Here is a 26500-nt window from a genome sequence, read left to right as displayed (position 1 = left end):
TCACGGGCCTAGAGATTTGGCGCAGTGGCACTGCCCGTGCGGCACCAAGGCGTTGCTTCAACTCGCGTAAGCACCTTGGTCAGCCACTAAGACTTGCCTTCTCGAGGACACATGCTGACTGGTTTCATCCTGCCTTGGCCTTATCAGGAGAATGGCTCCGGCCAGCTCCTGACCAGTTTGTGCAGGGATGGCCAACTCCCTTTTTTATAGTCAAGTTCACGACCAGCAACAAGCTATTCGAACTGAACCGAGTTGACCTGCTTGAACTCTGAAGAGGTATCATCCTATGATCCTGCACACTCCTTCTCGGAACCATTCTCAGTCAAACTCTGCTCTTCGCCAATCAACATGCGTGTTTTCCTTACTTCAAGCATCTTAGGAATCCGCTCGTGACACTATGTCAAGTAGGGTCCCGATTTATTTTTCGCATAAGCTCCCAAAAACTTAGAACTGGCCTGCTCTATAAAAAAACATTGCAACTTCTCACTTTGGTGATTGTCATTAAAAATTGACATTTAGTCAAATAAAAGTCACGTGAGCATTCGAAGTTTACAAACTATTGGAGAGTTTAAAGTGGTTAGTAGGCGAGTTAATCTTTACCAAAAACAAAATAAAATAAAATAAAATCTCAAACTCAACCATCTCCACCGACATTACCTTTCTCTTGTTGAAAGGGGAGGTATAAAGAAGAGTGAAGCAAACAAGGTACTAATTCTCTTCATGGATTCGTCATTGCGTGGAATTAAAGCCACTCTTAATTCTCAAACCAATCACCCATTCTACCATCCACCACCGACCTACTACTACTACTAGTCTCTCTCTCTCTCTCTCTCTCTCTCTAACCCACAACATATAAACTAACTATATCTTACGCACTTTCTCTCTCTAAATTTCCACCCACTTGACCACAAAGCCCACCTATCATCGCATAAACTAACCAAACTAAAAGTCGTTTCTTTATTTGCGTTTGACAAACACAACCTGATATTATTATTAGCACAATAAAGCAGGACCATCCATGATTTGAGATTGCGTAATAGAAGTGGAAACATATATATATATATATATATCCACGTCGGCAATACCCAAACAACCCTCACATGCCCCCACATTAAAACCGCTCTACGTGGAATATAGAGAGAGAAACTAACAAATTTAAGAGAGAGAAACTAAGTGATGATGGATTATGTCGACCTATTTTGTACTTATCTTTAAGGAAGATCAACGTGGCGGCCGTGCCCAGACGGCACACTAGCAGCCAAGTAAGAAACCAATGCGTGCTGTCTATGCACTCCTAAATTCACATATACATATAGTATATTATACAGGAGTAATACATTACACACAGTCACATACACACACACACACATATATATATATAACCCCCTATCCCTCTCTATAACACAATACTAAATATAAATACTAACATATGGGTCTGGAGGGAGGCGGTTTCTAGGACAGTGTAAGATTCTGTTTTAGGGTTATAACTGATTGTTTCTTCTGAAACTACGAGAGAGAGGGTTGTGTATGTGTGTGTGTTTTTTTCTCTTTTTCTAATGGCAGGAGAGTGTTGTTCAAGCAGAGAGAAAAGAAAAGAGAAGCCGTACAGAGGGATAAGGATGAGGAAGTGGGGGAAGTGGGTGGCTGAGATAAGAGAACCCAACAAGAGGTCAAGGATTTGGCTTGGTTCCTACTCCTCGCCGGTGGCGGCAGCGCGTGCCTACGACACCGCCGTGTTCTACCTCCGAGGCCGGTCGGCGAAGCTGAACTTCCCGGAATATATAGTTCAGGAAGACGAGGTCCAAGACATGTCTGCGGCTTCAATACGGAAGAGAGCCACCGAGGTCGGAGCTAGGGTTGATGCTATCCAAAGCGCCGGCCGTGCATCACCGGAGGAGAATCTGAACCGGGTTTTGGAGAAGCCGGACTTGAACCGATTCCCTGATCCCGAAAACTCCGATGATGAGTGAGAAGAGAAACAACTAGTTTAATTTTACCATCATCATCCAACATATGAGAGCTACTACGATGCAGAGACCACACCGACGTCGGAGCTAGGGTTTCATGTTCATGACAGAATTGTCATATTGAGATGTCTTGGATGTAATCCTAAGGGATTGCTTTAATTTAAAGTGGTGAAACTTCTTTCCATATTCGGATTCAATTTCATAGTTGTAACAACACAGAGCATAAGGGCGTTTTATTAGTTTATTTCGGTTTCAAGTTAATTAATTTGTTCTTTTTTTTTTTTTTTTTTAAACCGTGTTTATGAAATTCAAGGCCTTGGAAGAAATTTTGATCCATAATTTCAGTTCCAATATATATATATATTAGTATTAATTTGTGGAGGAAAGCTGTTGTAATGGTCAATGGGTCATGGTCATGCATGTGGAGATAAGAAACTGCGATGATGGTTCAGACGCCAAACCAAACTAGTTGATAAGAAGATAAGGCCGAGTTTGGTGTCCAAACCGGTTCTTGTGACGTGCCTGAACACACAACATCAAATATAGATATACACATAATATATATATATGTCTATATACTCTGTATATGTATATAGAGAGAGAGAGAGAGAGGTGGTCCTGGATGAGGGAGATTGTCATTGTCACGAGATGGTGGAAGCTGTGGAAAGATTGTCAAGTAGTGGGCGGTGAGTGGTGGAAGGTGGGCGGTGACTAGTTTTTCTGTTTATAAAATGTTTTTTCGGTTCCATGTATAATATGTTCCGTCTAAGTATTTGTATTACAGTTGTACATGTGACCTGGCCTACCAATATGATCTGTATGTAGACCAAAACTAATAAACTAGTCTAAGTCTCTTTTCTACTTTCCCTCCCACAATTCTTTTTCTAAGTCTCTTTTCTACTTTCCCTCCCACAATTCTTTTTCTAGTGTTCCTTTATGGCACAGTATCTGCGCCAACCCAACTGTACTCCAATCATATTTTGAACTTTTTTTTTTATTTTTTATTTTTTACGTTTTGAATTAAAAAAAAAATGAATTAGAAATGTTTCATTTTTTATTTTATTTTAAATATATATATATATATATATATATATATATATATTGTAGTTAAAAATATGTTCCATATTGTTTATGAGTGATGAGATAATGTTTACTAGTAATAATTGACATAAAGTTACACCAGATATTTCGGAGGATTTGCTCACCTATACATGTAAATATTGTTCAGTCGGCTGTCAGTAGACTCAGTACTGGTAGACGAGATCTGTTGAAAACTAAACAATTACATGGTCGGTTGAACAAAATAAAATCTTAGTGATATGTAAATATATGCATGGATAATATATATATATATATATATATATATATATAGTTCGAACTTCAAGACGCTGATTCGGTATTCTCAGGCATAGTATATTCCATTTGATAATTATATGTGTGCATCATATACATTCATGTATGAATTCCAAATAGAAGATTTGATTCACATTCCTGAATAATTGGTTGCATAGAATGTAAAAGCATAGAAAGGGTACGTTGATAATCAATTCACACCAACTCTATAATCTTCCAATCTGAAAACAAGTTATCCGAAAATGAAGCTATCCCCAAAAGCCAATTTAATGAAGTCGTTATTCGATCTCCACGACACGTGAGGCTCCATGTCTAAATCGCCTGATATGGTTTAGGAATCACTTTCAGGTTTGGTAATATGGCTCTTTCTTATGAACTCAATTAATGCAAGAAAACATATTATGACTGTGACATGACTTGTAAAGGAGAAGCAATACCTTGACATTGCCAGAGACTGTGTGTGTGAATTTTTAGCCCTCAAACCTCTGATCTCACGCCTTGGCAGCTGTAAATGTAAGCATGGCATATTCACAAGTCATTAATCATTCATTCGATGCATTGAAGTAGGGGCTATAGTCATTTTCAGAAGAAATTAAATCGAACAAATAAAGTTCGAAAACTAGAAATAACCAAAAGCTTCAACAGATGGACAAAAGTTTTCCACTTATTCACGTCATTCCTCACTAATTCTCTAATTTGCATTGTGCACACAAGATTTAGGGAGCTGCAAGATGTTTAAGTAATCAGCCCGCGAGAACATGTATTTTTGGCTCACATAACACATGAGAATAATTTTCATAATGCTTAACTGAAAATAGTATAGAGAGAACTTCGTATAAACTATTGTTCACAGTATAGATAGAACTTGGTATAAATTGTTGTTCATGTATACTTGCTGGGGAATTTTTTTGTTTGTTTGTTTATGTTAGGTAAAATACATGATAAATTGATAACTGTAGTGAAATGCGATACTTGTTGTAAATTGTATAATTTCGTGAACCATAAAGTCTTTGAGCGCAAGTTGCACCTGAAGCCATCTGGTTGAGGGTATGATGTTTGGGGTGTCTCACATCCCGTCGCCTTAAAAAAAAAAAAAAAAAAAAAAAACACTTACCTAAAGAAAAAATACATGATAAATTATAGACAACATTCTTAAAACCATAAATCATAATTAAAGGGAAAAAAGTAATTAGTAAAATCCTAGATTCTAAACAATAAAGGAGCTTCTTTAATACCATTTTCCTAGCAAAAAGTACCCAATGAGATATAAGAAATGAGGTTAACTAATTTTATCACAGAAATTTTAATGCTACAAAAACAATATTAATCAGGACAGCTTGTTTTGGGATAATGATTTTATCTATTTCCCTTCATCATATAGGAACAAGTTCATAATAATAAAAAACAGACCACATTGTGTAAGGAACAAGCGTTATCATAATGGCCATTCAAAGTAATACACCTGTCCCTATTGGAGGAAAAATTGAAGCAAGAAGTGACAATTTAAAGTAATATCATGCTGTCACATAGAATGTTTCCAAAACGTATGCACCGATACATCCAAAATAATTATTAATATCTTAAAATATATAAATATTTTTATATAATCGTAAAGTAAAATCTTCCACCAATTAAGGTGTCTTCTTTGATTATTGTACACTTTTTATATTTTTTTTTATCTTTATCGTGCCTATACACACTCTGTACTCAAACAAAACATATCTGAATAATAGAAATGTAATATTTGGTGGCTTTTTGTCTATGGATGTAAGTCTTAGTGTCGAACCATGTCCATGTATATGCCTGTGTTCTCCATTTTTCTCTTTTTCTTTTTTTCTATTTGTATTCCTTATTTTCGCATCCAAATTCAACATAAAAGCATGAAGGTATGGACAACATGGAATCTACTGAAAGCAATCAATTCTATCAAAACAACCATCATTTTTTTAGGCAAAGTTAAATCAGGTAAAAATACTAAAAATCCACACCGACACATTTGAGATGAGAAACCCAGCTTTGAGAACTTTTAATATTTACGAATGAATAACCATTGCCAATGCCTGAGTAAATCCCTCTCAAAATGCAAAAGAAATTTGATGTAAATATATATCTACCTGAAGGAGGGCCACATGCAATTACACCTCGAAAGTGCACAATATGGTGGTGGTGCAAGGGTAACAGCAATGGTGGTTTGGTCGTGGAGAATATCTTCCTGGCACGGGGAGTACCATGCCATCAATTATATTATATCTTATCACATAAGTAAAAATGCATCTATTTTTTTTTTTTAAATGAATCTATTTCAGTAGGTCCTATCACTACATGCCTGTATTTAGTTAATGGATGGTACCATGGGGCCCATTAAAGTTTTTTTTTTTCCCTGATGGTGGATAGCAGTTATATTTTGTAGTAATTACATCCAAGTAAAAAAGCAAATTTTTATATAACGAAGCTATTATTGGAAAATAATCTCTGCTAAACACCCATAGAAGCAGGTCACCCACGAAATCCTTTCTTCCTTCAAAAACAGGAAACACCGAACGGGACAGGATAACTTACAACGATGCAAAGTGTGCTTAATAAAACAGTGGGGATGAGGTCTCCTCATTTAAGGTGTCTAATACATGTAAGATAATAAATGAATAAGATTTTCCTATAAGCAAAAATTAATGATAAAGTCGACACAATTTATTCTACATCCTGATTTCTAGGGTTGATATATGCAAGAAAACAAAAACAGAAAAGTGTGCCTTTTATGGCAAAAACACTGGTATCTAACTAAAAGACAATACAATAGTTATACTATTTAATGAATTTAATACAAAAATGAGAGCCACATAGCAAGGTTATCCAAGACTTAACCACTGAACATGAAGGTTCATAGAGACCAACTTAGATTACCCTTGACCATAAGCAGTCAGTTACAACTCATGGTTAAGATTTTGGAGAAATAGCCTTTGGAACTTGGTCGGGGCCACAAATTCTTGACCATGAGTAATCGTTCTTATTATACTAAATCAAGGGTGCCCAGACCGTGGGTTACCCACAATTGGTCTACAATTGCTTCAGCGGGAGCTGTGCCGGTATTGGTAACTTGCTCAGTTCCTCGATTCAATCCGTTGCGCGAAATCCATACTTAAGCTAAGCAATCATTTAACTATGCCATTTTGGGATTTTCTCTAACCAAAGCTATTAGATCATTGAGCAAATACACCCCCCTCCCAAAACCACATTCTCTTCTTCCCTCCATGTATGTGGGCTGCCTGGGAGATACCTAACCCACCTCTCCTCTTCCAAAGGTAGTTTTAGACGAGTGAGCCGGATCGCAAAGCACTCTCTCAGAAGTTTCAAGCCCCTTTAATTCTACTGTTTTCTCTCTTCTAAGAACAACTGATATTCTATCTTATCTGCCTCTCCCCTTCCTTCCTTAGCCAAATAACTAAGCTAAGTACTGGTTGACTCCTTCAATGCATCGAAGTCCTACCCATACCTATTCAAGACCATATCTCCATTTTAGCCTGACTTAAGTATTAGGGCAATCCCTCCATCCACTTATGCATCCTCGTCCGGTCTTAAACCGGGATAGGAAAATTTTCCTAATGAATGAACCAAGAGGAGAGGAGCCCCGGGGGGTGTGAATTGGTTCTTTTACATTCAACCACAAGTACACAATGATTTTACAAGGAAAATCTCACTCAACTAGAGATAAAAAACCTTGGTTCTTGGCAACAACCAATGTAATCTTCCACTAGTTATAATGCAAGTAGATACACAACTGTCGCACACACCTTAGCTCACAACAATGCACACATGCACTCCCCTGTCCTAAGCAACCTTGCTTGGACCCTATGAGCTCTCACAACTTACCAAATACATATATAAAGATGTATTACAATAATACTTAAGCTATTACACAAGATAAGAGTGAGAATACAACTTAAAGTATCAACCACAGCAGCAAAACCTCATTCTGCAGAATCTGTACTCAGAGGGGTAAAATTAGAATTCTGTATTTTCACAAATCTGTAGATGGTACCCTCAACCTTATATCAACCTTATATCAACATTATACACCTACTTAGATGATGTTCTCAATGGTTCAAGCAAGGTATATCACTTTCACAGCTCAATAGGGCTTATGTTTGCAGAAAACCCTAAAACCTAGGGTTTAAAGGCCCAAATACCAAATGACCATTTCTCTATGCAAATATCAACTTGTACAGTCTTGAATCAACTATGGAAACTTGCTTAAATGATATGAGTTCAACTCACAACAAGATAACATACATATATACTCATGACAGAAGGCTAAACCAAAAAAATAAGGCATACATGGAGGTTTGAGACGTCAAAATGAACTACAGCAGGAATTTGTGTATGAACAATGATTTTGCAGATGTCAAATAGTAAAATAAACTTGCCTCAACCTCTGGACACCTTTGAAATGGCCTCAAACATGGAATGAACCTCTGAACCAGTCCTTTGCACCAAAAAAATAGCAAGACAGAGCCTTGTCCATGATCTTTAAATACACACTCACATTAGCTATATGGATTACTGAGATGAATTAGCTCACAAATAAGTCTCATAACTCAATAAAATCTCATTGTTCTTATTGTCTCGAGTGCTTGTCACAATGTAGCTCAAAGGGTGCTCACTCATAAGGCATAAAGAGGCACAATGCTATAACAGGATATATATAGGGTACATTGATCAGTAATCCTACCCTAAAGAGGAAATCCACATGGCATCATTCTTTAATCATTGGCTAGAAAATGTCCTGACATTCCTTGAACAAAAAACCGCAATACCCCTGCCACCTAGCTTGCACATTTGTCCTCTAGTGACCTTACCTTTTGACAGCTTACATATATATATATATACAAACACAACAATACATGTCAAGCTTAACTACTAAGTAATGCATAACAAGCCTTATTTTCTCACACTAGGACCATAAGACACGTGTCACATGGATGCTCAACATTTGCAAAGACCAAAATACGCTTGTGAAGGATAATTTTCAATATATACAGAAAACTGTAGCTGCATGATAAATGTTGAATATTGCATATTCAAGCACCCTTAATTACATTAGTTAAGTCCGTTATTTGATCATTTTATATAGATTATCTTTAGTTTCGGGTTTTTGTGTATTTTCAGGTTTGTTTCGCAAAAGAAATAAAATGAAAGTTTTAAAGGCTTTTTGAAGATTAAGTCATTCCAGGCCTTAGCATCATATGATTTCCAAGAGAAATAAGGCAGAAGCCGAGGCTTGTCCGAAGCCAAGCGCCAAAGAGTCGAGGCTTGTCCAGAACCGAGGGCTTGTGCAGAGCCGAGCGCTTGCCAAAGAATCGAGCGCTTGTGCAGAACCGAGTGCCAAAGAGCCGAGGCTTATGTAGAACTGAGCGCTTGCCAAAGAACCGAGTGCTTGTGTAGAACCGAGCGCTTGCCAAAGAACCAAGAGCTTGTCCAGAATCGAGCGCTTGTCCATCAGCCTAGCGCCAAAGAGCCGAGCGCTTGTGTAGAACCGAGCGTTTGTCCATCAGCCGAGCACCAAAGAGCCAAGGCTTGTCCAAAGAACCGAGCGCTTGTCCATGAACTAAGTGCTCATCCAAAGGCCATCCGAACGCTCGTTCGGCAACCAAGAGAACCAAGCGCTCGTCCAAAAGCCAACTGAACGCTCGTTCGGTAACCATCAGCATCGAGCGCTCGTTCAGACAATGTAAACCGAGTTGGCATTTTGAACCTTTAAATTTGATTCCTTCCTTAATTGAGGTTGTTGGTAAGTTGCTTTTAGGGGACATTGAACTTGAAATTGATGAGGGTTGGTAGACATTTTGCCTATTTTAAGAAATGGTGATCATTGTAAAACATTATTGAGTTGTTAGAGGATAATTCTAGAGAGATAATTATTGAGCTTTGGAGAGCTTTTTGGTTGCATTTTGCTGAACCAGCTTCAAAAATGGAGGGGCTGAGTTCTTCACCCTCTTCCTTCCTTGCTGCTATGGGTAACTAACTCTCTTCCTAGGGAGGTGATGAAACCCTTCCTTGTAAATATGCTCTAGTTGTATTTTAATTTGGGGAATGAAATATGTATATGATAGTTTCATAGTCTAGAGATTTACACAAGTTGTACTGGCTCTTCATTTCAATAAATAATTGTATTGAACTTATTATCTTATCTTAGATTGTATTTTCTCATGATTATATTGCTTACATCTTCATAGTGAGAATGGAGATGAGATTATGAAATGGTTTCTTGGCATGTTTTGTGAAGGTTTTGATAGTCCATTCCTAGGAAAGATGAACCATATTACACCCCTAGTGTAATGTAGTTAGGTAGATGGTTCATACCAACTGTAGATGGATTACGCTTAGTCTTTGACTACATATGCATTTACTATACAGGGTAAGAGATTTGATAGGCCATTCCTAGGGAAGAAGGCTCATGCTACAACCTAGTTTAGGTAGATGAACCTTGCCAACCATAGATGGTTTATACTTAACTCTTGGTTGTATGAACTTCTTGAAGATAATGTAGTAATCATGTATTTCTACATATCATGGTCACATATATAAGTTGTTCCCTAAGTTAATTGCAATCAAGCATGTTTATATGGTTTGTGGTGGATTCATTTCCCTCGCTTTTTCTACATAAGTTTAATTCATCTTAAATTCATTCAATTTACTATTTTATGCACATTTTAATTTCTAGTTCTAAGTGACAAACAAATTAAACTTTATACACCGCTTTCATCAAATAAAGTGATTTTACAACCTTGGTTGCCATAAACTAGCAATCCTTGTGGTTCAATTTACCCTTACGATAGTCCTATTTTACAATGATTTGTGCTATTGCAAGTGTTGATTATTATTGGTAAACATATTTTGCACACTAATTTTTGGCGCCGTTGCTGGGGATTGCAAACGGTTTTGTAATTGAGGTTTAAAGATTACCTTTTGTTTTATTGTGAATATTCTGTTTTGTGTATATTTTCTATTTTGTTTTTGTGTTTTACATGTTTTTGTGAGATTTTAGGGACTCAAGACTTGCCAAGGAAAAGCTGAAAATTGTAAGTCTAAAGGATTTTGGGTAAGTTTTTCAAAGTTCTAGTTTTAAAAGTTTTGAATATTTTACATGTGGATAAATTAGTGATTTTTGATTGTGAAGCCCTTGTTGAAGTTATTTCTGTTTTTCTGTTTTGCAAAGCATAAGTCCTTGTCACGACCATTTATTTTCTGTTTTGTTGATAATTGAGGAGAAAGGGAACATTGTATGTGAATGTTATGGTCAAGGGGTGTTGTGCTTGTTGTGTGAATTTTGTTGTTGATGTTAGGCCGTAGATCATTATCTTTGCCAACTCTTCAAGAACCAATTGACATAAATTCACTCAAAATGACTCTTAGGAGTAACCTTAGGGAATCTGAAAATATAAGAGGAATCGAACTTGAATTTAATATTGATGAGCGCCGAATATATGCATATTCGAGCCCCTAAATATATATATATATATATATATATATATATATATATATATATTAAGGTCTAAAGTGATACTTCTATCCATAGTTAGACTGATTTATGTTTAATGTGTGGTTACAGGTACTTTCCCAGAAAAATGGTTAAAACCGGGACTTTATAATGATATCGAATCTTACAGAGTCATTGGCGGTCATTCAGAGAAAGCCGAGAGCTTAAATGGTGAAGTTTGAAGAAATTCAAGCCCCAGAGCTCGAGCCCACGTGTTGAGGCTCGAGCATCACAACAAAGAAAAGAAGAAAAGTCAATAAGGCATTAAAGCTCGAGCTTTGTACCTTAGTGCTCGAGCTTTACCTTAGGGTGCTCGAGCTTTACCTAAGGGTGCTTGAGCCTTGACCTTCAAGCTCGAGCATGAGGCATCAGAAGTTGAAGAGTTGATTTTAATTGAAAGGCTATGCTCCCAGGTATCGTGCCTCACCTTTAGGATCGAGCACTATTCATTGAAGCTCGAGCCTGGAGTCCCAAATGCTCGAGCCTGGTACCTAGTGCTCGAGCCCATGAAGCTTGGATCGAGCAATATTAACAGATTTCAATCCCAAAAATATTCTAAGTGTTGAAGAAAAAGACACTTCGGAAAATAGTTGAAGAAAATTGGCTAACTGTCAAAGTGAAGATCGAACACCATTTCTTGAAGCTCGAGCATCAACCCAGAGAAGCTCGAGCCTTGTTCCTAAAGCTCGAGCCTCTATTCCTAAAGCTTGAGCCTTCCATGACATGTCAGATTTAAAGTACGGGATTACTTTCTTTATCAGCCGTATCTTATCCCAGATGGGCCAGAAGGCCTAAAAGCCCACCAGATCCTATTTTCTTCTATAAAAGAAGGCTTAAGCCTTGATAGAAGAGGTCCGAAATTTTAAGTTCTTTTTACAGTGTTATTCAGAAGGCTAGTAGCGTGGTGACTTTTAGGGTTTCTACAACCTTGAAAGTGAAGATCCTGAGAAGAGAAGTGCCGTCTGTGACGATGGAGATAACTCCAACACAGATGACATCCAACTTCGTCATGAGTAGCTAATCTCTCTCTTAAGGCACTGATGTAACCCAATATGATATTATGGTTTGATTGTTTTAACTCTGGGATTATGTTAATATATAATGTTTTTTTGATTATATAATTATGAGCAATTGAGACAACTCAATTGGTTTTCATGCTTTAGTAGATTATAAACTGTTATTCCCTTGTCTTAGATGTAATGGTTTATTATCTATTCTCAACCTATCTTATTGTGTGGTATCTGGCGGAGCCCTGCCAGACACAAGAATAGAGGTTATATAATGGTATTCTAACGTTTTTGCAAAAGAATATTTTCATAGTCTATGCTTAGGAAAGGTGGATTGTTTACAAAGTAGTTAGAGTAGGTAGGTGGATAGTCTACGCTAACCGTAGATAGGTTATAGTTAACTGAATTTTGTAAAACATCTTTTTTTAAAATCGGAATTGAATGAATGTTATTGAGTTCAATTCATTGGAAAACATAGTTGGTTAAATTCTTAGAGTTGATTCAATTGACCGTAGTATGATGATTGTGGTGAAGTCAAAGCCCTAAGATTATTCTATCTGATTACTTAGTTTATTAGTTTAATATTACAGTTTAATTTTAGTTTGTTTTTAATCGTGACAAACCAACAAACTTGCCAACCAAGTTACCTGTAAACCATAAAACGAAATTAAAGACTAAAATAAATCTCATCTCCCTATGGGTTCGACATATCTTTCTATAGCACTGTTCTACACGGAATTGTCCTATTGCGGGTGGTAAAATTAGGCACACATTAATTTTTGGCGCCGTTACTGGGGAGATTAGTTTTAATTTAGTTTTTAATTAGTTTATTTTGGTTTACTAGTCTTCGGACTTTCTGATATCTCACCTTAATTCATTTTCTTTTCAAGTACAAATTAGCAGTGAGGACGAAGATGCTTAAGGGAGAAAAAGTTTCGGTTTATTAAACTTTTTGTGAGTTTTTACTGTTTTTCTGTTACTTGGAATATTTTATTGTTACTACTGTTAGGATTAGTGGAACCAGTGCATGTTAACTCGCTAAACTAGGTCAAAACCTTTAGTGCATGATCTTGAAATAGAGAGAACTGTGAGTCAGTTAAGAAAACTTAAAAAGCATTTGAATAATATAGATAGTTCCTCTGATAACATGACTGAACATTGTAATGCACCGGGTAATAATGGTAATGGTAATGGAGAACGGGATCCACCTGTACCTCCACCATAACCACAATTGAGGGATCATTTTATTCCTACCATATATACTTCTCCTTCGTGCTTTGTTTTTCCGGATGCTGATGCAACCCATTTTGAGATCAAGCCTGCTATGATCCAAATGATTCCTACCTTCCATGGGTATGTAACAGAGGATCCTTATAAGCACTTGGATGTGTTTTTGGAATTGTGTTCAACTACCAAGTTGACCACTCTTACCAATGATTCATTCAGAATGCGTCTATTCCAATTCTCTCTCAAGGACAAAGCAAGAACTTAGTTGCAGTCCCTTCCAACAAATTCTATATCTACATGGGACATGTTGCAACAGGAGTTCTTGAAGAAATACTACACTGTGGGTAAAACCACACAAATAAGAATAGAAATCATGGCGTTTTCCTAAATCCCGGGAGAACAGCTCTATGATGCATGGGAGAGATATAATGATCTTCTAAGAAAGTGTCCACACCATGATATTGCTCAATGGCACTTAATACAGATTTTCTATGATAGTCTTATAGATTCTTATTGAAACATGGTAAATGCATCCAGTAACGGAGCTTTTCTGCGTAAGAGTCCGGCTGACGCTTGGGAACTGTTTGAGACCCTAAGTGAAAACTTAGTGCAACATACTTCTTCCTTTAGGATTAGGTCTTCACCTGGAATGCATAAGGTTGAAAAAATTTATAAGGTAGATAAATCTAGTGAGTTAGCCGCTCAAATAGAAGCCTTGAACCGTAGGTTCGATCAAATCTTATCATCCGGCTTCACTCCTGTTGCTAATCCACAAACTGCCTTGCCAAAGGAAGTTTGTTCAATCTATGTTAATCCCAATCATTTTGCTGACACTTGCCCTATGCTGGGACAATCATCTGAGATCCCACAGGAGCAAGTGAATGCTACATTCTCTAGACCAGCTTATAATCTATATTCTTCTACATATAATCTTGGCTGGAGAGATCATCCTAATCTATCATGGAGTAATCAAAATCAAGGAACCATTGTTCCTCAGTCCTAGGGGTAGTATCAAAATTCATCCAATCCTATGCCACAAAACAATTCTTTCAACCAATCTGGTATTTACCGTCCACCTCAGTTTAGGAATCAACCCGCTCAAGCTCCAAATCTTCCACCTTTCCTAGAAATTCTGCTTTTGAGGAACAAGTACTCAATACTCTTGTTGATATTAAAGCCAATACCCAACTTCTTAATTCTCATTCTCAAGCCATAGCAAAGCTAAAGGTATAAGTTGGGCAAATAGCGAGTACTCTATCTCGAAGAGAGAATGGAAAGCTGCCTAATCAACCAATAGCTAACCCGAAAGGGTAGACTTGCATGATTGATGAAACCAATTCCTCAGGTATTCATTACGAGCAAGTTCAGGCTATCGCTACACTGAGGAGTGGAAAAGTGGTTGATAACCAAGTTGAAAAAGGACAGGAGGAAAAAGAAAGGCTTAGGATTCCCATTGTTCCTATCATTCATAATCCACATCCCAAGGATGTTTCCTCAAATTCTACTCTATAATCCATAAGAGGAGTTGAAGGTGGAGTCACATCTTCATATACTCCTAACCCTGAGATAGCTTATATGCCAAAAGCGTCTTATCCTGAACGTCTTAAGGAACCCTTCCACTTTGGTAAATAAGGGGAGAAAATCAGAATATGATGGAGGTCTTTAAACAGGTCAAAATCAATCTTCCTCTACTCGATGCTATAAAACAAATTCCAGCATATTCCAAATTTCTAAAGGACTTGTGTACTCTAAAAAGAAAATCTAAAAGCCAAGTTCCTAAGAAAGTTTATCTCACCGAGCATGTTAGTGCTATTCTTAAGTATAACACTCCGCTTAAGATTAAAAATCTTGGTGCTCCTACAATTTCTTGCATCATTGGAAACAATGTGATAGAGCGAACATTTCTTGATCTTGGAGCTAGTGTTAACTTATTCCTTACTCAGTGTATGAGAAGTTAGGTTTAGGAGAGTTAAAACCTACGTCAGTTGTTCTACAGCTTGCTGACTGTTCTGTCAGACAACCACGAGGTATTATTGAAGATGTACTCATAAAAGTGGATAAGTTTTATTTTTCGGTCGATTTTCTTGTTCTTGATATAGAACCGGTCCACGATTCCAAAAAGTATATTCCAATCATTCTTGGGCGACCTTTTCTAGCCACAGTAAATGCTTGTATTAACTGTAGGACTGGAGTCATTGATTTATCTTTTAGGAATATGAAAGTCAAGTTAAACATCTTCAATGCTATTCATCATCCCCACGATAAAAGTGAATGCTTCTTCCTTGATGTTATTGATGAGTTGGTTAAGGAATCACTCCCAACTCTTTTATCCAAGGATCTTTTAAAAGCTTGTCTGAATCATTTTAATTATGAAGATTTCGATATCGATTCTTCAATAGCTGAAGTGAATTCTTTGCTAAATTCCACTCCTATCACAGATTTTCCTTTATGAAAATCTAGGTTAGAGCCTCTTCCACCACTTTCTAGTACTCCGCCTATTCATTTTTTAGAGTCGCCACCTAAGCTTGACTTAAGCCACTATCGAAAAAGCTCAAGTATGTTTTCTTGGGTTTAAATGACACCCTCTCGGTGATCATTGCTTCCAATCTTACAAGTTCCCAAGAAAGTAGTCTCTTAAAAGTTCTTGAGCAAAATAAAGAGGCTATTGGGTGGAGTGTGGCTAATTTGAAAGGAATTAGTCCCACTATTTGCATGCATCCTATTCATTTGGAGGAGGATTCCCGAACATCTCGGGAACTCCAACGAAGATTGAATCCTAATATGAAGGAGGTGGTTTTGAAGAAAGTTATGAAGTTGCTAGATACGGGAATAATCTACCCTATCTCAGATAGCAAGTGGGTGAGTCTTACTCAGGTAGTACCTAAAAAGACAGGTATTACAGTAGTTGAGAATTTCAAGGGAGAATTAGTTCTACAACGCACCACCATTGGATGACGTGTGTGCATTGATTACCGGAAACTCAACCCTGCTATTAGAAAAGATCATTTTTCACTTCCATTCATTGATCAAATTCTAGAGCGATTGGCTGGTCAAAGTTATTATTGCTTAATTTTTAGACGGATATTCTGGCTATAACCAGGTGGCCATTGATCCTAAGGATTAAGAGAAAACTACTTTCACTTATCTATTCGGTACATTTGCTTATAGACGGATACCTTTCGGATTGTGTAATGCACTAGCAACATTCCAGAAGTGTATGATGTCTATCTTTTTGGACATGTTTGAAAAGTTTTTCGAAGTTTTTATGGATGACTTCTCTGTTTTTGGGTCCACATTCAAAAACTATCTCCAAAATCTTTCCCTAGTGCTTCAGCGTTGTAGGGAAACCAATCTTATTCTTAGTTAGGAGAAGAGCCATTTTATGGTTCAAAAGGGTATTATTTTAGGACATATTATTTTAGAGAGAGGTATTGAAGTTGATAGAGTTAAAGTAGATTTGATCTCTAAATTGCCTCCTCCTATCTCCGTAAGGGGAGTGCGATCATTTCTTGGGCACGTCGGGTTCTATCGACGCTTCATTAAGGATTTTAGCAAAATTTCCCGTCCTCTGTGTAATTTACTTGCAAAGGACGCTCCTTTTGTCTTTAATGAATCATGCCTTGACGCTTTCCAAAAGCTTTGTTCTCTTTTGTCTTTAGCTCCTATAATGAATCCTCCAGACTGGGCTCTTCCATTTAATATTATGTGCGACACATCTAATTATGCTATGGGTGCTGTCTTGGGACAACGAGTAGATAAACTTCCTCATGTTATTTACTATGCGAGCAAAACTCTTTCAGATGCACAATTGAATTATATCACAGCTGAAAAAGAGTTACTTGCTATTGTCTTTACTTTGGACATGTTTAGATCATATCTATTGGGTTCCAATGTTGTAGTCTATTCTGATCATTCTACTTTGAAACATCTTCTTTCCAAAAAGGAAACCAAACCCCGTTTGATTCGATGGATCCTCTTGCTTCAAGAGTTTGATTATGAAATATGGGATAAGAAAGGGTTAGAGAATGTGGTAGCTGACCATCTTTCTAGAATTCTGATTGAGGATACCTCAACGTCACTTCCAGTTTGTGATTCCTTTCCAGATGAATAACTGTTTGAGGTTTCTGATAAGGATTTGCCTTGGTTTGCTGATATTGTGAATTACCTCGCAATAGGCAAAATTTCTTTGTCTTGGTCAAAGTAGGAAAAAGATCGATTCTTCTCCCAAATTAAGATGTACTATTGGGAAGATCCCCAGCTATTCAAATACTGTGCTGATCAAATCATTCGTAGATGCGTTCCTGAGAGTGAGTTTTATAGTATTCTGACCTTCTGTCACAGTTTGGCATGTGGAGGTCATTTCAGTGCAAAGAAAACTACAGCTAAAATTCTTTAATGTGATTTCTTTTGGCCTTCGCTCTTTTGGGATACATATTTATACTGTAGGTCATGCCTTAGATATCAGCAGCTAGGATCAATTTCTAGGAGAAATATGATACCCTTGACTCCAATCTTAATTATTGAGGTTTTTGATGTTTAGGGTATTGATTTCATGGGTCCTTTTGTTCAGTCTAATAAAAATGAATACATTCTTATGGCTCTTGACTATTCGTCTAAATGGGTTGAAGCAGTAGCTACTAAAACCGCCGATCATGCAGTCGTGATTAAGTTCCTTCAAATGAATATCTTTAGTCGGTCTGGTATACCACGAGCTATTATTAGTAATGGGGGTGCTCATTTCTGTAATAGGTATTTCTGTACCTTGGTACATAGATATTCCGTCACTCATAAAGTTGTTTCTCCCTATCATCCCAGACAAGTGGTCAAGTTGAGCTATCCAATCGTAAAATTAAGAGAATTCTTGAGAAAACGGTTAAGCCAGATCGTAAAGATTGGTCTTTAAGACTGAATGATACTTTGTGGGCTTACCATACTGCTTATAAGACTCCGATTGGTATGTTACCTTACCATTTTGTTTATGGTAAAGGGTGCCATCTTTCTGTAGAGTTAGAACACAGAGCTTTTTGGGCATAAAAAAGCTTAACTTTGATATGATATCTGCGGGTTCTAACAAGAAGCTTCAACTAACTGGGCTTGAAGAACTTATGAGAGTGCTAAGGTTTATAAATCAAAGACTAAGACATTTCATGACAAGCATGTCTTGCGTAAGACTTTTGAGCTTGGGAAAAAGGTTTAGTTGTTTAATACACAACTGAAACTTTTTGTTTGAAAGTTAAAGTCACGTTGGGAAGGTCCATACATGGTTATTTCTGTTACACCTTACGGTGCAATTGAGATACAAGATTGTAAGACTGAAATATTGTTTAAGGTCAACGGACAGAGACTGAAACCCTACATAGAGGGAAGTGTGTAGAGAGGCATAATGTAGTCAGTAGAACTTCAGGATCCTATTTACTTGGACTAGAGAGGTCAGGTTTTCGTCAAGCTATCGACGTTAAACTTAGCATGCTGTCAAGTTTTCGACATTAAACTTAGCATTTGTATATTGTACTATAGTTTATTTTGATTTTGATTTCGTTATTTTAGTTTTGATTTAGTTATTATCTTTTCTAAGTTTTAGGTTTATTTTAGTCTTCATTTAGGCTTAGGTTAGTTTAGGTTTAAATAAAACAGAAAAAGAAAATAAAAAAAATTGAAAAATAAGAAAAATCCAAAAAATTGTCTCAATGCTCGATCCTGAAAGTTGGGGCTCGAGCATCAGCTACAACAGGCTCGAGCATCAGTACCTCAAGCTCGAGCTATCCATCATCGTTAATTTTAGGGATTTTAAGCGGCCATGCTCGAGCCTTAAACTGAGGCTCGAGCCTTTGCACTTTAAAATATTAGAAAACCCTCGAGCCGAGCTTAAAACCCTCGTGCCTTTGGTATTCTTGCCTACATTCTCTCTCAAAACTCTTCAATCTCCATTCAATCATCATCCTTACGATCTCAGGCCTCGATCTACACCAAAAGGTATGAATTCCATTGCATTCTTCATCATTATATATAGAGATATATATATGTATATATTGTCTATATACGCATGGATCCATCCTAAAAATAATGCCCAAATTCCTTAAAATACTAGTTTTCATCCTTTATAACCCATTTGAATCATGATATCATTCATAACTTTATAGAAATTCCAAAATCTCAAATCGGGTTTGACAAACACGGGTTGTTGAATACTGGAGGGTTGAGGTATGAATATAGAAAGTTTGGGGGTGTTGAGCAATTACAAAGGAGTGTTGGGGTGGATTTGGATTGATTTGGGGCGATTTTGGAGATTAGGGCTCGAGCCTGTACTTGCAGCAAGCTCGAGCATCAGGATCCCAAGCTCAAGCCTTATCCAGAGTGAAGCTCGAACCTTTAGCCTTTAAGGCATTTCATGACAAACATGTCTTGCGTAAGACTTTTGATCCTGGGAAGAAGGTTTGGTTGTTTAATACACGACTGAAACTTTTTCCTGGAAAGTTAAAGTCATGTTGGGAAGGTCCATACATGGTTATTTCTGTTACACCTTACGGTACAATTAAGATACAAGATTGTAAGATTGGAATATTGTCTAAGGTCAATGGACAGAGACTGAAACCCTACATGGAGGGAAGTGTGCAGAGAGGCACAATAGAGTCAGTAGAACTTCAGGATCTTATTTACTCGGACTAGAGAGGTCAGGTTTTCGTTGAGTTATCGACGTTAAACTTAGCATGCTGTCGAGCTGTCGACATTAAACTTAGCATTTGTATGTTGTACTGTAGTTTATTTTGATTTCGATTTCGTTATTTTAGTTTTGATTTAGTTATTCTCTTTTATAGGTTTTAGGTTTATTTTAGTCTTCATTTAGGCTTAGGTTAGTTTAGGTTTAAATAAAATAGAAAAAGAAAATACAAAAAATTAAAAAATAAGAAAAATCCAAAAAGTTGTCTCAATGCTCGAGCCTGAAAGTTGGGGCTCGAGCATTAGCTACTACAGGCTTTAGCATCAGTACCTCAAGCTCGAGCCGTCCATCATCGTTAATTTTAGGGTTTTTCAGCAGCCATGTTCGAGCCTTAAACTGAGGCTCGAGCCTTTGTACTTTAAAATATTAGAAAACCCTCAAGCCGAGTTTGAAACCCTCATGCCTTTGGTACTCTTGCCTCCATTCTCTCTCAAAACTCTTCAATCTCCATTCAATCATCATCCTTACGATCTCAGGCCTTGATCTACACCAAAAAGGTACGAATTCCATTTCATTCTTCATCATTATATATAGAGATATATATATGTATATATTGTCTATATACGCATAGATCAACCCCAAAAATAATGCCCAAATTCCTTAAAATACTAGTTTTCATCCTTTATAATCCATTTTAATCATGATATCATTTACAACCTTATAGAAATTCCAAAATCTCAAATCAATTTTGAAGAACACAGGTTGTTGAATATTGGAGGGTTGAGGTGTGAATATAGAAAGTTTTGGGGGTGTTGAGCAATTACAAAGGAGTATTGGGGTGGATTTGGATTGATTTGGGGCTATTTTGGAGACTTTGAGGGTGATTTTGCTTCGGTTAGAAACCAGGAAGGTCGAGCCTTCAGATTAGGGCTCGAGCCTGTGTTTGCAGCAAGCTCAAGCATCAGGATCCCAAGCTCAAGCCTTATCCAGAGTAAAGCTCGAGCCTTGGAACACAGAGTTGGGAGTTTTGCTAAGATAGTGTTCTTGGATTGTAGAGATGCCGAGACAGCCGAGGCAGAGGGTTATTAGGACGCCGGCGATGGCGTTAGACGATTTCTAGCGGTATAGCAAGATCTTTCATGAGACGGATTTTGTTTAGAGGATTTTCAGTGCCACCGCGATACATTTTGGGCAGTGGAGGCCGTGCAGGCTCGCCAGCTATCAGGATTCTTAAGGCATCTAGCCCAGATTGGTTATCCCAGGCTGGTATGAGCATTCTACCGCTCCTTGTAGTTTCATGCAGGAGATGAGGAGGAGGATGATGAGGATCACTTTACGACCATTGTCGAGGGTGTACAGCTGACAGTGAGCTGTGATACTATCGCTTAGGCTATAGGTTACCATCATAGGTGCCCAGCCGTTCTTCAGGACAGATTTATATCTTTTCTCCCTGGCCTTTTGGGGGAGGCGATTGTCCGTGCTTTGGCCAGGAGAGACATGCTACCACCTGGGAGATGATCCGGAAGTCACAGCTTTTGCAACGTTTCTGGTTCCTCGATACGGTCCTTGTGGCCAATGCTTGCCCTATCGGACACAAGATAGGGCAATGCACTGAGATGGTCGATGTGACCTACGCATTCCACGCCGGCTAATGGGTGTCTATTCCCTAGTTAGTTTTTGTGCAGCTCTGCCGGTTATACGACCAGATGAGAGAGTCCCGACGCCCTCTTAACCACCATATTCACTTTCCCATGCTGATCACACGCCTGATGGAGATAGCGGGGGTTCCGATACCCCTGAATAAGGTGACTGTTACCGTTTTCACCTAGTACCATTTCATGCAGTGGAACAATGTCTTCGGGCATTTGCCCAAGACGAGAAAGTTGGAGTGGGGTGTTGACGATGAGATCCGAGAGGATCGACGACGTATGGATGCCGAGGTGAGGGGTATGCCATATGTACTACATTTTCCACTTTATCCACCCCCGCCTACTATTCTGTGTACCGACCCTATTGATGCAGTACTAGCGGAGAGGGACGATGATGAGGAGTTTGATGATGAGGCTACAGACGAGGAGGTGGATCTCTCCAATAACCAGCCCTCATTGAGGAGGAGGCTAGCTCCTGCAGCCCAGCCTGAGAGTTCCTCTCAGGCTGAGATTAGAGCTTTACAAGCCAGGGTGGCTGGGTTGCGAGATGGTCAGACGGTGCTGAGGCAGATGCTGACTGCGTAGCAGAGCATATTGGAGGAGTTACTGCGACGCACTCCGTCTGCTCCATCTACTTCTTTCGATCCACCACCACTTTCTATAGATTAGCTTTCTAGGGTTTTTCTGTATTTTTTGTTGATTAGGGCAGTCTTTTTGATGTATTTATTTCTATATGATGTATATCTGCCTTAAGTTTTTCTTTCAAAAGTATTGTACTGATTTCTGATATATATACATGTTTTTTGCTTCTATTTTCCTTGTGTTGATATTTTAATTTACTATGATATTTCTCTATGCTTACTCCATCTACTTGATACTCTGATGTGTGGTGGAGTTTATTGATTTTTCCAGATACTACAGATTAAGTTTCAGGATGATTTGCCTAACACCATTAGGTGGTTTTGAGAGAAACCACTATGTTGAAGGAGACGATGCTGGATATTAATTTTTCCTGTCTGTGCATTATTTTGTCATATCTTTGCTGGTTTACTTGTATGGTAATATCTTTCTCACTCTTTTCTGTTCTCACACATTGAGGACAATGTGCACGCTAAGTTTGGGGGTAAGGTTGTGTTGGGAAATTTTTAATTTTTGGCTTCATCTGTTTGTATAAGGATATATTTTGATAGTTGATGATATAAGCACGTGTTTGAGTCTGTTGATGGTTATGTAATCTGTTTGTAGTCTGATATTAGTTAAACATGGTTTGTATGCTCAAATACTGTGAGAAGGGATTCCTTGAAATTTTTTGAAATCAGTTGGTGGCCTGTGGTCCACTTTGTTAGGATGATTATTGCTTAATGATGTTGATCTCTGAGAATGCCACACTTTCCACATATTCACACTTGCATTCATTCTGTGGGGTAGATACTGGAAGCCTTGTTTTGTTTCGAATTAGACTAAGATGAGCAGGCGAATTTGATAATTTTGATGGCCAAGGCATAAAAAAAGAAAAAAAGAAAAAAAAGACAGAAACATATTAGTATGTATGCAATACAATAAAAGAAAAAAATTCTTCACCAATGTGAATGAAAAATAAAAAAAATGAAAAAGAAATAGAAAAGGATCAAGTTCAGGTTTGTACTTAGATTATTTGAGTGATTAAGTCCTTAGGAGTGTGTTCTGACACCTAATGCCCTAAGATCATCTGGTCTGGGAGTCATTGGCTGAAAGCTTATTACATAGGGGGTTTAGGTTACCTAAATTACTTTAAGTCATTAGGGATGTTTTAACATTTAATGCCCTAAGATCATCTGGTTTGAGAGTTATTGGCTGAAAGGAAGCAAAGGAAGCTAGCACACCCTTATCGCCTTCTGAAACACTCAAACTTGATGATGACTGACCTAGCCATGATCCCACTGAATATCGTCAAGTGCTTGGGTCTCTTTAATATCTTTCTCTTATAAGGCTAGATGTAAGTTTTGCAGTTAATAAATTGGCTAATTTATGCATCGACCATCCTCTACTAATTGGAATACGGTTAAACGGGTTCTTCGTTATCTCAAAGATACATCTCACTATGGTATTTTCATCTATGCTTGCTCGCCTTTTTCTCTTCATGCATTTGCCTACGCCGATTAAGCTGGTGACGCATACACCCGTCACTCCACATCTGCTTATGTCGTTTTCCTTGGTTCCAATCCAATCAGTTGGAGTTCTAAGAAGCAATCTACTATTGCCCATTCTTCTACTAAGGCCGAGTATCAAATGCTGCTGCTACTGCTGAGGTTAATTGGATTACCAATCTTCTTCGAGAGCTTTCTCTCTCCCTTCCAACTTCTCTGACAATTTACTGTGACAATGTTGGAGCCACTTACTTGTGCTCCAATCCCGTGTTTGACTCGCGCATGAAGCACATTGCAATTGACTTTCACTTTGTACGTGACCAAGTTGCTCGTAAGTTGATTCGAATCTCTCATGTTCATACCACAGATCAACTTGCTGATTCATTAACTAAATTGCTGGCTCGGATGCAATTTCATATTCATCGGCCCAAGCTTAGCGTCCTTCCTGGACCCTCGCGCTTGCGGGGGCATGATAAAGCACAAAGTTTGGCCATTCTATTTAAGGAGAGTTTACTTTTCCCGATTGTAATCTTTTTGTGATTATCTCTTTATTTAGTTTGATTTAGTTTCCTGTTGTACATTTGTAATTATGGAAACTAGTCAACTCTCAATGGTATATATTGTAATCACAATTGTTAATAAGAAATGTTACAATATTCATCAAAACTCTTTACTTGGCAGCCCTCAAAGCATGTACCGTGTATTGAATCTTTGAGAAGTATTATTAACAAGACTAGTCCTACTCATTTTATGGATGGCTTTGTTTAGTTGCCCTCAATAGAGGACATCAGATACTGTTTCTTCTTTATCAACAACTCCAAATCCCCTGACCCTGATGGTTATAATGCCTTCTTTTTCAAGAAGGCTTGGCTAATCATAGGGGAAGATGTTTCAAAATCAGTAAGAGAATTTTTCAGAATGGGCAGCTTCTTAAGGCTGTTAATTCCACTTATTTGGACCTTGTTCCTAAGGTTCCCAACCCAACAACAATGAAGGATTTGAAACCTATAGCCTGTTGTAACACTATCTATAAGGTCATCTCAAAACTTATTGCTATGAAAATCCACCCATTCTCCCTAGCATCATTGAGAAAAACCAAACTGCTTTCATTACAGACAGGAGAATTGGGGATGGATTCTTTCTTGTCCAATAGATCCAGAACTTGAAGGGTTACCATTCCCCCTGGTCCTAAATGCACCCTAAAAGTAGACCTTAAAAATGCATATGACATTGTTAACTGAAAATTCTTGATTGATACCCTTACCCTTCTCAATTCCTCTCCATTTTTCATAAGGTGGATCAATAATTGTATCTTCAATCCCTCCTTCTCCATCTCAGTCAATGGAGAACTGGCTGGTTATTTCAAAAGCACCAAATGCCTTAGACAAAGGGACCCTATCTCTCCATTCCTCTTTGTCGTTGTGATGAATGTCCTATCCTTTATTCTCTCAAAAGAAATTAAAAACAACCCTAGCTTCGTCTATCACTGGAGGTGTAAAGCAAACAAAGTTTACCACCTTTGTTTTGTTGATAATCTTATGCTATTCTAATGGGGACTGTATTTCTCTTAATGTCCTCATTAATGGTCTTAAGAATTTTTCAGAACTTGCTGGCCTCTACCTCAACCTTGCCAAAAATCTTATTATTACAGTAAATGTTCCCCCTGATATTCAAGGTGTTATAATTGAGAGCTGTGGTTTTGAGCTTGACCAGCTTCCTATCAAATACTTGGGATTTCTCTTATGTTCATCTAGACTTCAGGCTAATGATTGTAGACTGCTTGTTGAAAGGATAACTTCTAGGATCAACAATTGGACAACCAGATTTCTGTCATATGCTCCAATTGGTTAAGAGTGTCCTAATTAGCATTCACAACTACTAGAGCAACCACTTTATAACCCCCAATTCAGGTCATTAACCAAATCAATAACATATTAAGGAGGTTTCCATCGACTGGTTCTGAGCTCAAGGCCACTGAAGCTAAAGTTAATTGGAGGGCTGTCTACAAACCTAAAGAATATGGTGGGTTAGGTGTTCCAGACGTAGGTACTCTCAATAGAATTTCCATCATCAAGCATATTTTGGCATTTATTTCAGGACGATGGCCAATCAATTTAGCATGACTAGGTGCACACTATGCTCGTGAGAAAAAGTTTTTGGAGCATCAAGCCATCTCAACTCAGCTATTGGAACTGGAGGATGATTCTCAAGCTCAGAGGGCTAGCTAGGCCCTTTCTTAAGCACATTGTGAGAGATGGGAAATGCATTTCCATGTGGCATGACTACTGGTACCTCCCGAACCTCTTGACTAAAGAATTAATCCAATTCGTATAGCAAACTCCCCATGGGATGATTGTGCTAAAGTTGCTTCCCTCATTAGAAATGGGCAATAGAGGCTCCCTTAGTCTTTCTTGGCCTTGGTTCCTACCATTGGGAATTCTGAACAAACACCTACAATTCAATCCAATAGACCTGATAAACCATTATGGATCCTTTCCCATACAGGTCGATTCAACCTCAAGCATACATATAGTGCTTCCTTCCCCCCTTCTCATCTCATCACATGGTCACACTTTATATTGTTTGCCAACCATGTTCCGAGACACGTCTTTGTTGCTTCGCTTGCCCTGCACCAGAAGCTTAGAAGCAGAGACAAACTAGGCGTGGTTAGGCAAAATGATTCAAATTTATGTTGTAGTGGTTGATTGGTGTTTGAATCTATGGTGCTCTCAGTCCCCATCTTCTTCTGTTGCTGTAATGGGGATGCCTCCTCCTCTAGTGGTTGATTGGTGTCTGAAATTTGAATCTATGGTGCTCTCTGTTTTCCCTGTTTCAGCTATGGGGTAGTTAAGGTAGTGTTGGGGTTGTGCGTTGCTTTTGGGCCTTGTTTTTGTTGGGCTCTCTTTTTTCTGGGCCTCATGTTCAACTTTTGTACATCTTTGTTCTTTTATTGAATATATTGATTTTCCCAAAAAAAAA

General features: G+C 38.0%; 1 protein-coding gene and 1 non-coding gene across 2 annotated transcripts; one reads left to right on the top strand and one right to left on the bottom strand.

Moving 5' to 3' along the window:
• The first annotated feature begins 1315 nt into the window (after window positions 1-1315).
• On the top strand, window positions 1316-2211 carry LOC132278906 (ethylene-responsive transcription factor ERF011-like). Its single transcript, XM_059780810.1, has one exon. The coding sequence runs from the start codon at window positions 1557-1559 to the stop codon at window positions 1968-1970; it is 414 nt and encodes a 137-aa protein (XP_059636793.1). The 5' UTR covers window positions 1316-1556; the 3' UTR covers window positions 1971-2211.
• An 11233-nt stretch (window positions 2212-13444) lies between these two features.
• LOC132280542 (small nucleolar RNA R71) lies at window positions 13445-13550 on the bottom strand. The gene has a single exon (XR_009471595.1). It is a non-coding gene; the product is annotated as a small nucleolar RNA R71 (small nucleolar RNA).
• Window positions 13551-26500: the final 12950 nt, after the last annotated feature.

Source organism: Cornus florida, unplaced genomic scaffold (assembly GCF_030987335.1).
Source record: "Cornus florida cultivar Cherokee Brave unplaced genomic scaffold, ASM3098733v1 CherokeeBrave_3.0.0_Hap2_Chr10, whole genome shotgun sequence".
In the NCBI taxonomy this organism is placed as follows: domain Eukaryota; kingdom Viridiplantae; phylum Streptophyta; class Magnoliopsida; order Cornales; family Cornaceae; genus Cornus; species Cornus florida.
Note: the sequence above shows the minus strand (reverse complement) of the source record. Positions and strands in the feature narration are given on the sequence as shown.